Raw genomic sequence first — 12,318 nt, 5'->3', positions numbered from 1 at the left:
ACAGAGAAATGGATGACAAAAATGTGGTACATACACACAATGAAATCATTTTCAGCCATGAGGAATAAAGTAGTGACTTTTGCAGGAACATGGATACAACTACAGACAATCACATTAAGCAAATTAAGCTAACCTTAGATAGATGTCTTTTTTTTTTTTTTTTTTTTCCGGAGCTGGGGGCCGAACCCAGGGCCTTGAGCTTCCTAGGCAAGCGCTCTACCACTGAGCTAAATCCCCAACCCCGATAAATGTCTTTTTTCCTCTTTTATGGTCCTATATTTTGTACAGTAACACAAAATCATATATCCATATCTACATCTACCTATATCTGTACACATATACACATACACACACATATATGCAAGTAGAGGTGAAACTGTCTAGGGCAGCCAAGGAGATTAAAGAGGGGAAGGGAGGGCAGAAAGAACTGAGGGCAGGAGATATGCTCAACATCCCACATATGCCCATAAGAAAACCTTTAAAAACAAGAGATAACCTCTTACTCACAATTTACAAATTTTAAAGAATATATGTTAAAGATTAAATCCCTATGTTTACTGAGAATAGTGACTTAGAGAAGCACCAGTAATTTAGGGTCTTATTAACTCAGGTCAAAAGTCCATTAGAGAATCAGATACAGAACCTGGGAAGCCCTTTCCCTATACATGCACACGGGAATCAGGCCACAGGCCTCGTGAAGCTGAGGTAGCTCCTAGCACTCTATCCACCCACCCTGTTCAAAACAGTCACAATTTTGATCTGGTGGCCGCTGCCAAACTTCAGTGATGTAGTTGTTTTTATAGTCAGCTCAATTTATTTGTTCTAAGATGTAAGAATTATAGTTACTACTGAAAGGCCACAGGGTCTTTAAAGCCTGACCAGATCTGCCATAAGAAGCAAGAAAGCATCAGTTTTTCTAGGAAGGAAATGTATGCTTTACACGGACACAGCTGACTACATATTTAACTTACTGGCTTAGGAATCCCATAGGTAAACTCCGAATTCTCAAACCATGTCTGTGTTACACAGTATTTCCCTACCTCAATTCTGGGGAGCAGCCTGCAAACCTTACTTTAGGTACTGTCAGAGGGCCGCTGCTAGCTGTGCTGATGCTCAACTGCAGTACACGAAATCAGAATAGCAGCACCAGTAAGCAGAGGAGAAAAAGACTTGGCCAGAGGATACGCTGAGGGCTACACAGGGTAGAAACGTCTCAGGGAAGATGTCCTGCCCTCAGTCAAAAGACAGACTGATGGATGACACGAGCGAGGGGACAGTCCTTGTAGTGGTGTGTGAGGTCAGCAGCTCAGTGTCACAGCATTATCTTAACACGCTCAGTGCTTGGAAGCCACAGCCTTGACTGACTAAGTGCTAGCTAAAATGTCTTATCATCTATTCCACAAAAACTCAACGGACACAAACATTCCTTCAGATGGATCCTGAGTGAAGGACAGAGATGCAGTGTGTGTACTTGCTCCCACAGAACGGTCCTTCTGAGGATAAAGACAGCCCAGAGAACAGTTTACACTTACACCATGGAGCTCTCCACTCCACGTGCTCATCTGATCCCCTGCAATATTTCTGCTTTAATATTTCACTTCAAATCTGTGATTCCATATTAATGCTACAGTAATGTGCTTTCACTCAAAATGTAAACGTGATATTTTCAGATTACCTTGAGACAGTTCAAACTGTGCGAAAGAGACATGCACGAAAGCAAACTTCTTGCAGTTCTCTCGGGCCATTTGGAAGTAGTCGTGAGCATCGTCAGGTTCTTGAATACTGCAACAGGAGACTAGACTCAGACTCAAAAACCAAGAGCTCTCATAACAAATACACTTGGTAACTTCCCTTTTTAAAGATGTAGACTATTCTTTATGTACCATTATAGGAAATGTCCAAACTTAACTCTGAGGGATCTATGTCCACAGAAAAGAATTTACATTAAGAACAAAAGTACTAGTTCAGACACGTCTCTCTAAATTGGTTGCATGTTTACTATGGGCTGAGCACATCTAGATTTTTTTTGTTTGTTTAAAGGCAAAAGTCCCATTTAAATCAAGTGCAGCCCTGCCCTAAGAGAAAAGGCCCACAGAGCCATAGCACATCTCACTGACGCTGCCTTCACCCATCAGTGTTTCTGAGGCCCACTGTCCTATGGAATTCCCAGAGCCACAGGAGCCAGGCATTCCTCAGATCACACAAGAGATCATTTGGATCGCTTGGTTTCCCATTACTATCTGAGGCTGAGCAGAAACACTAGAACAGGGACCAGAGCAGGAACATGGAGATAAATGAAGACACTTGGAGACACTGTTGGGAAAATAGCCAGAGTCCATGCTACGCTTGATGTGGCTTTAAGGGCACCAATCATTTATAATTTATGGAAGTTAAACCTGACCAGTCTTTACAGGCCACAGCGAGTGAGTGGGTCAAACCAACAAGTCCGCTGTCTTCTGCCTGTTGTCCTGTACACAGTCACACTCCCTCCTTGGTCATCTTCCCCTTCCACCGTTTACACTAAACAAGGGAACACTCAATCTTTCAAGGGAATTACATATCTCAGTTAATGTTTCAGCATATCATTTTCATACTGTAAATCATTTTGTAAGAGAGAATTACTGCTATGCCAGGATGTTGGGATTTGGCTCCCCTGTGCATTTGGAAATCAATAAACTATTACTGGAAATACCAAAAAAAAAAAAAAAAAAAAAGTACTAGTTTAGACAATATAACAACGTTTTTACCTTGTCCCTCTGTAATATAGTACATATACAGTTGGTTACATGAAGTTCAATGCTAATACTCACGCCTTTAATTCTGCAAGTCTCACTTGTATTCGAGCAAAGCTCTCATTCTGGCCATATTTATCTGGAGGAAGTGCTTCAATGGCTTGACTATACCGACCAATCAGCTTATTTAAAAGAGCATCGTTTAGAGGTGGGCTGTTTTTCTCTAGTTTCAGCAAGAAATTCAACCAGTTCTCTGGTGTGTTCTCAACCATCATAATTTGGTTAACAGTTTCTGAGTTGTATGAATAAGGAGAAAAAAAAATCACAACTGAGAAATAGACAACAAAAACAAATGACATTTTTCTCACAATGATAGTTAGGCATTTACAATACTGTCAATGTACACCAGGCACCTGTATTATCATTTTAATTGTGTTCATGATTTATTTTATCATTTTATGCTTACATGTATGTCTGTGCACCATGTATATGCCTGATGGTCCTGGAAGCCAGATCTTGAGATATCTTTTTAGGAAAGTCTGAACTATGAAACTATAAAGACAGAGTTGTGAACTACAATATGGGTGCTAGGAATTGAACTTGGGTCCTCTTCCAGCTCTCTAACTGGTGCGCCATCTTTCCAGCTCTCTAACTGGTGCGCCATCTTTCCAGCTCTCTAACTGCTGCGCCATCTTTCCAGCTCTCTAACTGCTGCGCCATCTTTCCAGCTCTCTAACTGCTGCGCCATCTTCCCAGCTCTCTAACTGCTGCGCCATCTTCCCAGCTCTCTAACTGCTGCGCCATCTTCCCAGCTCTCTAACTGCTGCGCCATCTTCCCAGCTCTCTAACTGCTGCGCCATCTTCCCAGCTCTCTAACTGCTGCGCCATCTTTCCAGCTCTCTAACTGCTGCGCCATCTTTCCAGCTCTCTAACTGGGGTGCCATCTTTCCAGGTCTTCTCTCACTATTTCTGACTAAGCGTCCACACTGGAAAATTCTCCATCAATCCTCTAATTCACTAGCATTTCAGAAGTGTTATGTTTCTGGCTGGACAGAACTTTTACTGGGTAATAGTAATAATAATGTCCAACATTACTTCCATATACTTAAAATACAACCAAAGAAATACAAAGGTACAAAATAAATATGGCCTTTTCTTTTCCAAGTTACCTACATTTCTCTTAAATACATTGCTAAATTCCTGGTCTCACCAATCCATGTCTTCAGAACCTACAGGGCTTCTTATGGGTGTCAGCTTTCTTGCTGTGAAATTCCATCATACATAGCAAAAGCAAGAATAAACTTCAAGCTAGGCATGGGGTTGCACACCTTTAATCCTAGCACTGGGGAGACAGAGGCAGGTGGATCTCAGTGAGTTTGAAATTGGCAGTTCCAGGACAGCTGGGGCTAGGGCTACATAGAGAACCCTTATCTCAAAACAGACAAACAAAACCACACCACAACAGAAAAGAATAAACTTCAGATGATTCGGTCAAGCCCCGCTTAGCTAAGTGTGATCCTGAACCTCTAACTCTCTTCCTTGACAACCACGTCTGGTTTGCCTAGTGTGCACAGCAGTGGGCTACGTCCTGAAAACGTGATTTTCACCTGGTAATGCATGTACTTAGTGCTGACTAAGTAAGTGCAATATTTTTAAAGAGCAAAATTGGAGCACCAGCCTTCTACTTAGGCTATCTTTTATTAGTTTATCACTTTTATTAGGTAAGTATTTATAGTGATCTGAAGAAGCTATTACTCCATTTTCTGCTTTCTAGCAGAGCAGCTCATTCCTGACGTTTGATTGTTCACTCTAAATTTAATCTGGTTGAATACTAACATCGTAATTTTTTCAGTTTTGTTTTGGTTGTTTTTTTTTTTTGTTTTTGTTTTTGTTGTTTTTGTTTTTTGAGACATGGTTTCTCTCTGCAACCTTGACTATCCTAGAACTCGCTCTGTAGATCAGGCTGGCTTGAAACTCAGAAATATGCCTGCCTTCGCTTCCCGAGTGCTAAGATCAATGGTGTGCACCACCACTACTAACTGGTTTAATTTTTCAGTATTATTTCTACTAATTTCCTAACAAATTAGTTTGTGAAATACCTAAAAAACAAATTTGTGATTTGGAGATATTTCAGGCCTCTGGGAGCCAGGCTCACCAGTGAACAGAGGTCTCTTCATCTGTAATAGCTTTTTACCTAAGGAAATGTTTTAGCAGGAATACAGGTATATAAAACAGGTATACAAATTGGATATTTATTGACAATATCACAAATCAACTTATTTTAAAATAATTCTTTGTCACACATAATTTTATTACTTATTAAGAATAAAAGCAAGCATGTACACTAATGAGATGGATGTAGTCATTTTTGGCTGAATATCTGAAATGCGTGGTACAGAGCATCTTAGTGCTCTTCAGACTTAATCGGTATTTTGATTCTATTATCAGCAATGTGAGAATGCAGGTAACCATAGATACGGAGTGCGAATGGGACAAATATGCTGATGGCAGTTTTGGAAACGCGTGGAGGGGTTGGGGATTAGCTCAGTGGTAGAGCGCTTGCCTAGGAAGCGTAAGGCCCTGGGTTCGGTCCCCAGCTCCGAAAAAAAGAACCAAAAAAAAAAAAAAAAAAAAAAAAAGAAACGTTTGGAAATTCTAATCCCAAGAATAAATTCATTTAACAATATTTAATGAAATTCAAGTCAGTAAACCTCCAATGTTTAAAATTAATGATTCTAATACATTACATTCCAAAGATAAAATAATTTGATACATGTAGGAATCACAGGAAAATGTTTAAAAATCTTGTTTCTTCTTCATTAAACTATTGCCTTTCTGTAAAAGAAAGAACGTATGTCCAGTAAAGATCTGACAATTTACAATACACAATCATCTCAAATGGAACCCAAGGTTTTGCAGGCACTGAGTGGTGAGACACTGAACACAGTGTAAAGTGCCCACGCTGTGTGCCTGGAACCACGACTGAGTGTGAGACTCGGCTAAGCACAGGCAGAAGCGCCTTGGGTTTGTTGCACATTCGCTTTTGAGTTAAACTTCATTAGCACCTCAGACACTGCTGTCAATTTTTCCTGACCCACCACTCATGTAGTTAGTGGGGTTTTTACCCACAGTTTAAAAAGATGGAGCACACAGCATCTGCTTTATCCACGCTGGCCATTTAAATGACATCAACCATTTAAAACCTAAGAAAAGACTTACAAAACTAGTGTGTTACACTATTAGGATTTTCACTCATTTAGTATTCCACAACTTCATATCAGACTTCAATCTAAGCACCAGACATAACAAAACTGGAAACTGACCTCATGGAAATGACATTCTAGTGGAGAACAGATCAATAACAAATACACAAAAGCATGAAGTGAACCCAGGCTGTGCAAACAATACAGAAAAGAAGATGGGAGGCACACCCCCATCTCAGTAACTGTCAGAAAGTAGTTTATCAGGGAAGGCCATGAAGAGAAACATTTACAAAGACCTTAGAGGTAAGTGAATACCTATTTGGGACTAATAGAGACCTCTAGCTAGAACAGGGTAAGACAGGAAGGAAGGGTGCAGCTACAGGACTAATAGGAGGATACTTCAAGTTTAGTATTTGGTGTTGAGATTAATCTAATTTTAGAGAACTGGAGTGGTGGCTCAGCAGGTTAAGAGTACATTTTTGCTCTCACAGAGGACCCAGGTTCCATTCTCAATGCCTACAAGATGGCTCACAGCCATCCGTAACTCCAGTCCCAGGGGATCCCATGTCCTCTTCAGACCTCCAAGAGCACCAAGCATGAAAGTGGTACATACATATACATGCAGGTAAAACATTCACATGCAAAATAAAATGAATAATTACAATAGCTTCAGTAAGACGGGTAAGCCTTCCTTGGTTCACAGCACGAAAGGAACAGCCAAAACAAAAAAAACAAAAAACCCCACGTGTGTGTGAACAGCACGAAAAGTAGCCAACAAAGCTAGCTGGCAGTAACAAGAGTTCAGAGAACTACCTGTGAGCAAGCCAGCGAACAACCAGTGGACGACCAGCGAACGACAAGTCTTTTTTGTTGTTGTTTTGAGTTTTTGAGACAGGGTCTTAGTGTGCTTCCCACACTGGCCACAAACTTGAGATCTTTCTGCCTCAGATTCAAAAGTTTGTCGTGTGTGTGTGTGTGTGTGTGTGTGTGTGTGTGTGTGTAGCAAAAATGTTTGTAATGTTTCCAGACAAAAGAAGTTAAAGTATGGAGTATAATCTAAAGGATAACCATCAATCACTGAGGAAAACAAAAACAACTACACTAGGCAAGCAACACAAGGTGGTTAGTACTTCTCCGCTTTACCTTACAGGCTCTAAAAGTTTTTTTTCGATCTTTTTAAGAAAAGAAAAACTCACCTGTGGGGTCAACACAGACTTTGATCGAGTTTAGCTCATCAGTAAGGTCTTCATTTATCTTATTTTTAATGTCTCTCACTTTGTTCATGATGGAATCAATTGTCAAATTTCTGCCAATTAACTCTTCAGCCTCCATCTCTAAACTGCAACTCGTCTTCAGAATGAGGAAGACAGACCGTCAGTTTTGTAAACCTATCTAAATGCAATTGTTACTAGGTTAGGTGTTAGTGGTGCACCAAAATCAAACCAGAACAACAAAACCCACAAGGACATAGCTCGTAACTTACCAGAATAGTTTCAAGGAACCAAAACACATCTATCCTTCCCAGTATAAAGTAACATTGAGGTTACACTGTGTGAACCTGGGAGATAACTGCCCACATGAAAATCTGTTGTCCATTTTTGTGTTTTTAAAGGTGTTAAGAAGCCTAGGATGGCCTTGATCTCTCTATATCTGCAGCTGGTCATGTTTCATTGTCCAAGCACTAGGTGTACATATATATACCACTACGTCCAGCTGATGCCTTTTAAAACACGACTTCTCACTGAATGTCTTCCTTTCACTTTTTTTCTAGAATTTTTTTTTCCTCTGGGCAGTCAGTAGATTTCATCATTTAAAAAGAAAAAGGAGAGGAGAGCCCTGTTTTCTTGGATTCTGGTAGTGATTGAGAAGACATATAGAATCCGTTTGGTAATGAGAATAAGTTGTCCCTTTGGTCGCCTACTCTGTCAGAGTAAATACTGACATTGAGAGCATTCTGCATCCTTCTATTGATAACTGACTTTCAGCAGTTTGTCCCCGACGAAAACCATTATTTGTGCTTTTAACATTCTAATGCAAGGTTCTAGGTACTGTCACAGTACTTGCGCACATACTCCGGTCATCTGCATGAATGTGTTTGTTACTGGTCAACTCTCTGCAGTCTTTCTGTCACTCTTGGCTGCGATTCTCCACAACGCAGTAACTCAGCCATAGCCGCTGTGGGGTGTTACAATAAAAATAGGCCGAAAGGAGAGCAGCAAGGGGTTTCCCACCTCCTCCCAGAGCACAGCCACCACGGGGGGCAGGTCCTGAGAGTTGCACAACTAGTTCCGGCCGGCACTCCACACCCGCTTCAGGGCCCTGCTCCCCACCCCCATCAGCCCCGGGCCCACAGGCCATACCCGCCCGCCTGGCCTGGGGCCCCTGTTCGCCGCCGCCCTCGCTCCCCAGCAGCCTCCTGCGGGCTGCAGCCTCTCTGCAACGCCCGCTCCGCTGTACCCACCTCAGAAATCCAGGCTGCAGACAAAACAGCGGTACCGCATCCCCTCTCCGGAAACACGTTTGAATTTCCCCGCTGCCCTCACCGCCACCTCCCATTGGTTACGGCTCGTCACGTGGCAGCGCGGGTCCTGATTGGCTCCTTGCGCCGCACCGCCTTCTGCGTACCGGCCACACGCACCCACTTCCAGCGTCCTTGGGAATTACCGACGCCTGCTGAGTGGGCTAGTCTTTTAGCTCGCCCGGCTGGCTTGCCACGGTCCGGCCGGGAGTCAGGGTCTTTTTCTTTGGTGCTCCCTCGCTGAACTTTCCGCTACTCTCCAGGGAACCCTGGCTTCATCTTCAACCCAAGACGCGCTTTCCTTTGTTAGAATTCTGGTGTCCCCCCCCTTCCTGGTCCGGACTTCCTGACTGAGCTCCTCTCTCCGAGCCCCCCTCCCCACCCCCCTGATGCTGTCTCCCTTGCTAGCTCAGCTGTTCTTAGGAGAAAATCTTCTCTAGGCTTCCTCACTGGTACCCAGTTACCCTAGCGGACTGTGTGGTCCAGGAGAACGGTTTCATGTGCGGAAAAAGAAGAGCAGATGTTGTTTTGTTTTGGTTTGCACTTGATGCTCGGTTTTGCTTTGTGTAAGAAGCTACAGCTGTAGCTTCATCTTCAATCAGTAAAAGATGCACTCTGTTACAAATTGCTGATATCCAAATCCCTGGATACTCTTTAAATAGCCGTTGTCTTTACACAAACCTATGCTCTGTTCTTGTATACATTTATTTTCTTTTGATGGGGGAGGGGAGCTTGCTGGTTTTTGTTTTCTTTTCGAGTCAGGGTCTCACTGTGTGTGCATCCATTGCCACAGAACTGACTCCCTTTGCAGAACAGGCTGAGATTAAGGCATATGCTTTAATCTCCCAGCATCTTGAATACATTAAAATTGGTCGTCTAAACATCATTGGTAATGCTCAATTCAATACAGATGTGATATAAATAGATGTTAAACAGAGTTGCTTAAGGAATATTAACAAGTTGTTCTATGTAGACAGGAAAAACTTTTTTTTTTTTTTTTGTCTACAGTTGATTAAACCCATGAATGTAGATCCCACAGAGACAGAAGATTTAATACAAAGTTAGTCCTTAAACTAAGGCCTTTTTGGTCAAGCATAAAAGCTGAAAAGCAAACCTTTAAAAGATCAGACTGTCTTCATGAAATTTAACTATAGACTAGAACTCGGCTCAATAATGTTTACAGAAATACAAGAAGACTTAGCAGGGAGGTCTTTACACTCTTATCTAGTTGAAAAAAATCACCAGTCTTTGAAAAAAGGAAAGTGTAACTGTTACGTTGGGGGTGGGGGGAGCATCAATTAAAACAGACCAGAAGTAACACAAGATGACATATTTGGCTATTTAGGATGTTAAAATAGTAATTTGTGCTGTGTTTTATGCATTCCAAAAACTTAGAGGGAAGTCTATAAACACGTTGAGGAATTCAGAGTGTGAAAAAAAAAAAACTAAAATAGATGTATAGACATGAATTATGCACGGTAAACAATAGAAATTACATTATGTGGGGTAAGCAGTCAATTTGTGGGGCAAAGAAAAAAATCACTAGGCTTGAAAACACAATTTGAAAGCTGAAGGGCCGGAGAGATGGTTCAGCAATTGAAAGCACTTCTGGCTTTTGCGGAAGCCCCACATCAGATGCTCCCAATCTCTGGTAACTCCAGCTCCAGCAGGAATCTGGTACATCTGAGATATCCGAACTCAGGTGCATTTACCACAGATGCACACACACACACACCTACAAATAGTAAAAGGAAGTCTTTATTTTAGAATGTATAAAATTAAACACAGAGGGATAAAAAGTGAGCAAAAGCATTGGCAGATTGTGAAGCAAAGTGGTCTAATATACATACAACTGGAAATGAGGGGAAACTGGAAAAAAAAAGGGGGGCAGTTAGGTCACCTGTGATCAAAGCTACAAACCAACAACAGACTGAAGGCATAGAGAATACCTCCAAAATTTACAAGCGTTATAGAGACCTAATTAAATTGTTTAAAACTGGTTATGAGGAGGAAAATCTTCAGAACAGCCGAAGGATAAAAGACAGCTACCAGTGGGAAGACAACCATGAAGACGACAGCAGACTTCCTGTCAGAAATGATGCAAAATCTATTTCAGAATACTGTAAAGAAAAAAAAGGGGGGGGGGAAGGTAGCCCAGACAAATTCTACATCCACCAAAAGTGTTTTTCATATGAGGAAAAACCAAAGATGAAAAGATAGAAAGGGTGATTAATCACAAGTCGTGCTAGAATATAAGTTACGGTTAAGAAAGCTCTTCTGATAGAGTAATTCTGAATCTACAATGAGTATGCACACAGAAATAATGTATGTGATCCAAAACATACATCTACAGTGTTATTAAAAGTCTAAAGAAATCACTGGAAACAAAAGAAGAATGACAAGTAAAAACTAACAAGCAAACAAAAAGTTCTTGCTTCTGGTGAGCAAAAGAGTGGAGGTGAAAAACAGGTAATCGGTACAAAGATGGATTCAAAATGGAAGCAAAAACAAAGGGGAAAACCCATAATCAGAACGGTAGATTGAAATCCAACTATATTGGTAATTTCATTAAATGTATATAATAAAAAAAAAATCTCAGGGAATAAAAAAGCAGGTCCCAATTCACTACCTACAAGAAACCCACTTCAGAAATTTTGTTATTTTTATTTCATTGTGTTTTAAAATGGCTGTCTGTCTCTGTTGGTCTCAAACCCCTGGGCTGAAGCAATCCTCCTGCACCAGCTTCCATAGTAGCTGGAACTAGTGGCCCAGCTATCTGACTCAAATATAAAGACACAAATCAGAGAAAAAAAGAAAGATTGAAAAGAAAGATCTCATGCTGAAATGCTACAGCCAAGAGGTCTAACCCAGCAGAGGTCTCAAAGATAGAGACCTCTTAATAGCCTTCAATAGACTTAGTAGTTCGTCTTCTTTAAGTCTATGCCCTAGATCCAGAGGTGAGCGTGCCTGCAGGACATTGATCAAATGCTCTGAAGCCTAGCTGCAGATTCTGTATCACAAATCTTCATTTACTTATAAAAAAAAAAGACATCATTCTCTGATGGATACAAGTTTTTTTTTTTAAAGCATGTTTCATTTCACAAAGGCAGGCCCAGACAGCTCCAGCTGAAATGTCCCTGCCAAAACTTCAGAGTGGAGACATGGGATGTAATTTGAATAGTCAATCTGCCTTGTATCGAAGCATGTTAATTGCCCAGCTTCACCCATGTATTATGCTTTCACCCAGACCCCACAGTTTGTCTGGAGAGAACTGAAAGTAAAACAAGAAAGGAAAAGGGAAATAACTTTTGAGCAGGGAGAAGATGTCCCTTTCTGGATTTCTTAAAATGCCGCACATCTCGAGTGAACCAGATAGACTTGTATCTTCATGGTAAGAGTATGGACTTGCCGTCTCTGTTGCCAGAACAGAATTCCAGAGAATGTGCGGCCTAAACATAGATACATTTTTCTCAGCTGGACTCCGGAAACCTAAGGGGAGACAACAGGGATAGTCCTTGGGAAGACTTTTCCCTAAGTAATGAAGGTGGTGTCGTTCCCCTGGCTGCTCGAGGTGTTTCTGTTGCTGTTTGTTTGTTTCCTGTGTGGGAGCAGAGACAAATCATCTGTGGTAGCTCTTCCTATAAGGACACTAATCCTCTTGGATTAGAACTCCACCCCTATGACTTCATTCCATCTTCAGTACCTCTTTATAGGCCTTACTGCTGAATGTAATCACATCGTGGATGGTGTTTTGGAAAGACATAATTCAGTCCAGCAGGAATTACGTCTAGGGAGAATGGAAGAATTAGCCTACTGTTTGCAAGCAGACTGTCCCTCAGCAGTGTTTATTACTTCCGAATTTGTT

The 12,318-nt window shown here is 41.4% G+C and overlaps 1 protein-coding gene across 14 annotated transcripts in view; it reads right to left on the bottom strand.

Annotated features, from left to right (window-relative positions):
- Positions 1–10,425, bottom strand: part of Ttk (Ttk protein kinase) — a 39,987-nt gene extending 29,562 nt beyond the window's left edge. For 4 of the 14 annotated variants that reach the window (XM_006243460.5, XM_006243461.5, XM_039081527.2 and 1 more), the window contains exons 1-5: positions 8,397–10,425; positions 8,008–8,110; positions 7,132–7,285; positions 2,811–3,024; positions 1,676–1,782 (exon numbers count right to left, since the gene is read on the bottom strand). In XM_006243460.5, the coding sequence (XP_006243522.1) occupies positions 1,676–1,782; positions 2,811–3,024; positions 7,132–7,285; positions 8,008–8,022 (490 nt within the window). In that variant the 5' untranslated portion in view covers positions 8,023–8,110; positions 8,397–10,425. Of the gene's footprint in view, positions 1–1,675; positions 1,783–2,810; positions 3,025–7,131; positions 7,344–7,418; positions 8,111–8,396 lie in introns of those variants that run through there. The other 10 variants (XM_006243463.5, XM_039081526.2, XM_006243465.5 and 7 more) reach the window with 8 other exon arrangements.
- Positions 10,426–12,318: the final 1,893 nt, after the last annotated feature.

This window comes from Rattus norvegicus, chromosome 8 (assembly GCF_036323735.1).
Source record: "Rattus norvegicus strain BN/NHsdMcwi chromosome 8, GRCr8, whole genome shotgun sequence".
Taxonomy (NCBI): Eukaryota; Metazoa; Chordata; class Mammalia; order Rodentia; family Muridae; genus Rattus; species Rattus norvegicus.
This window is presented reverse-complemented; position numbering and strand designations above follow the sequence as displayed.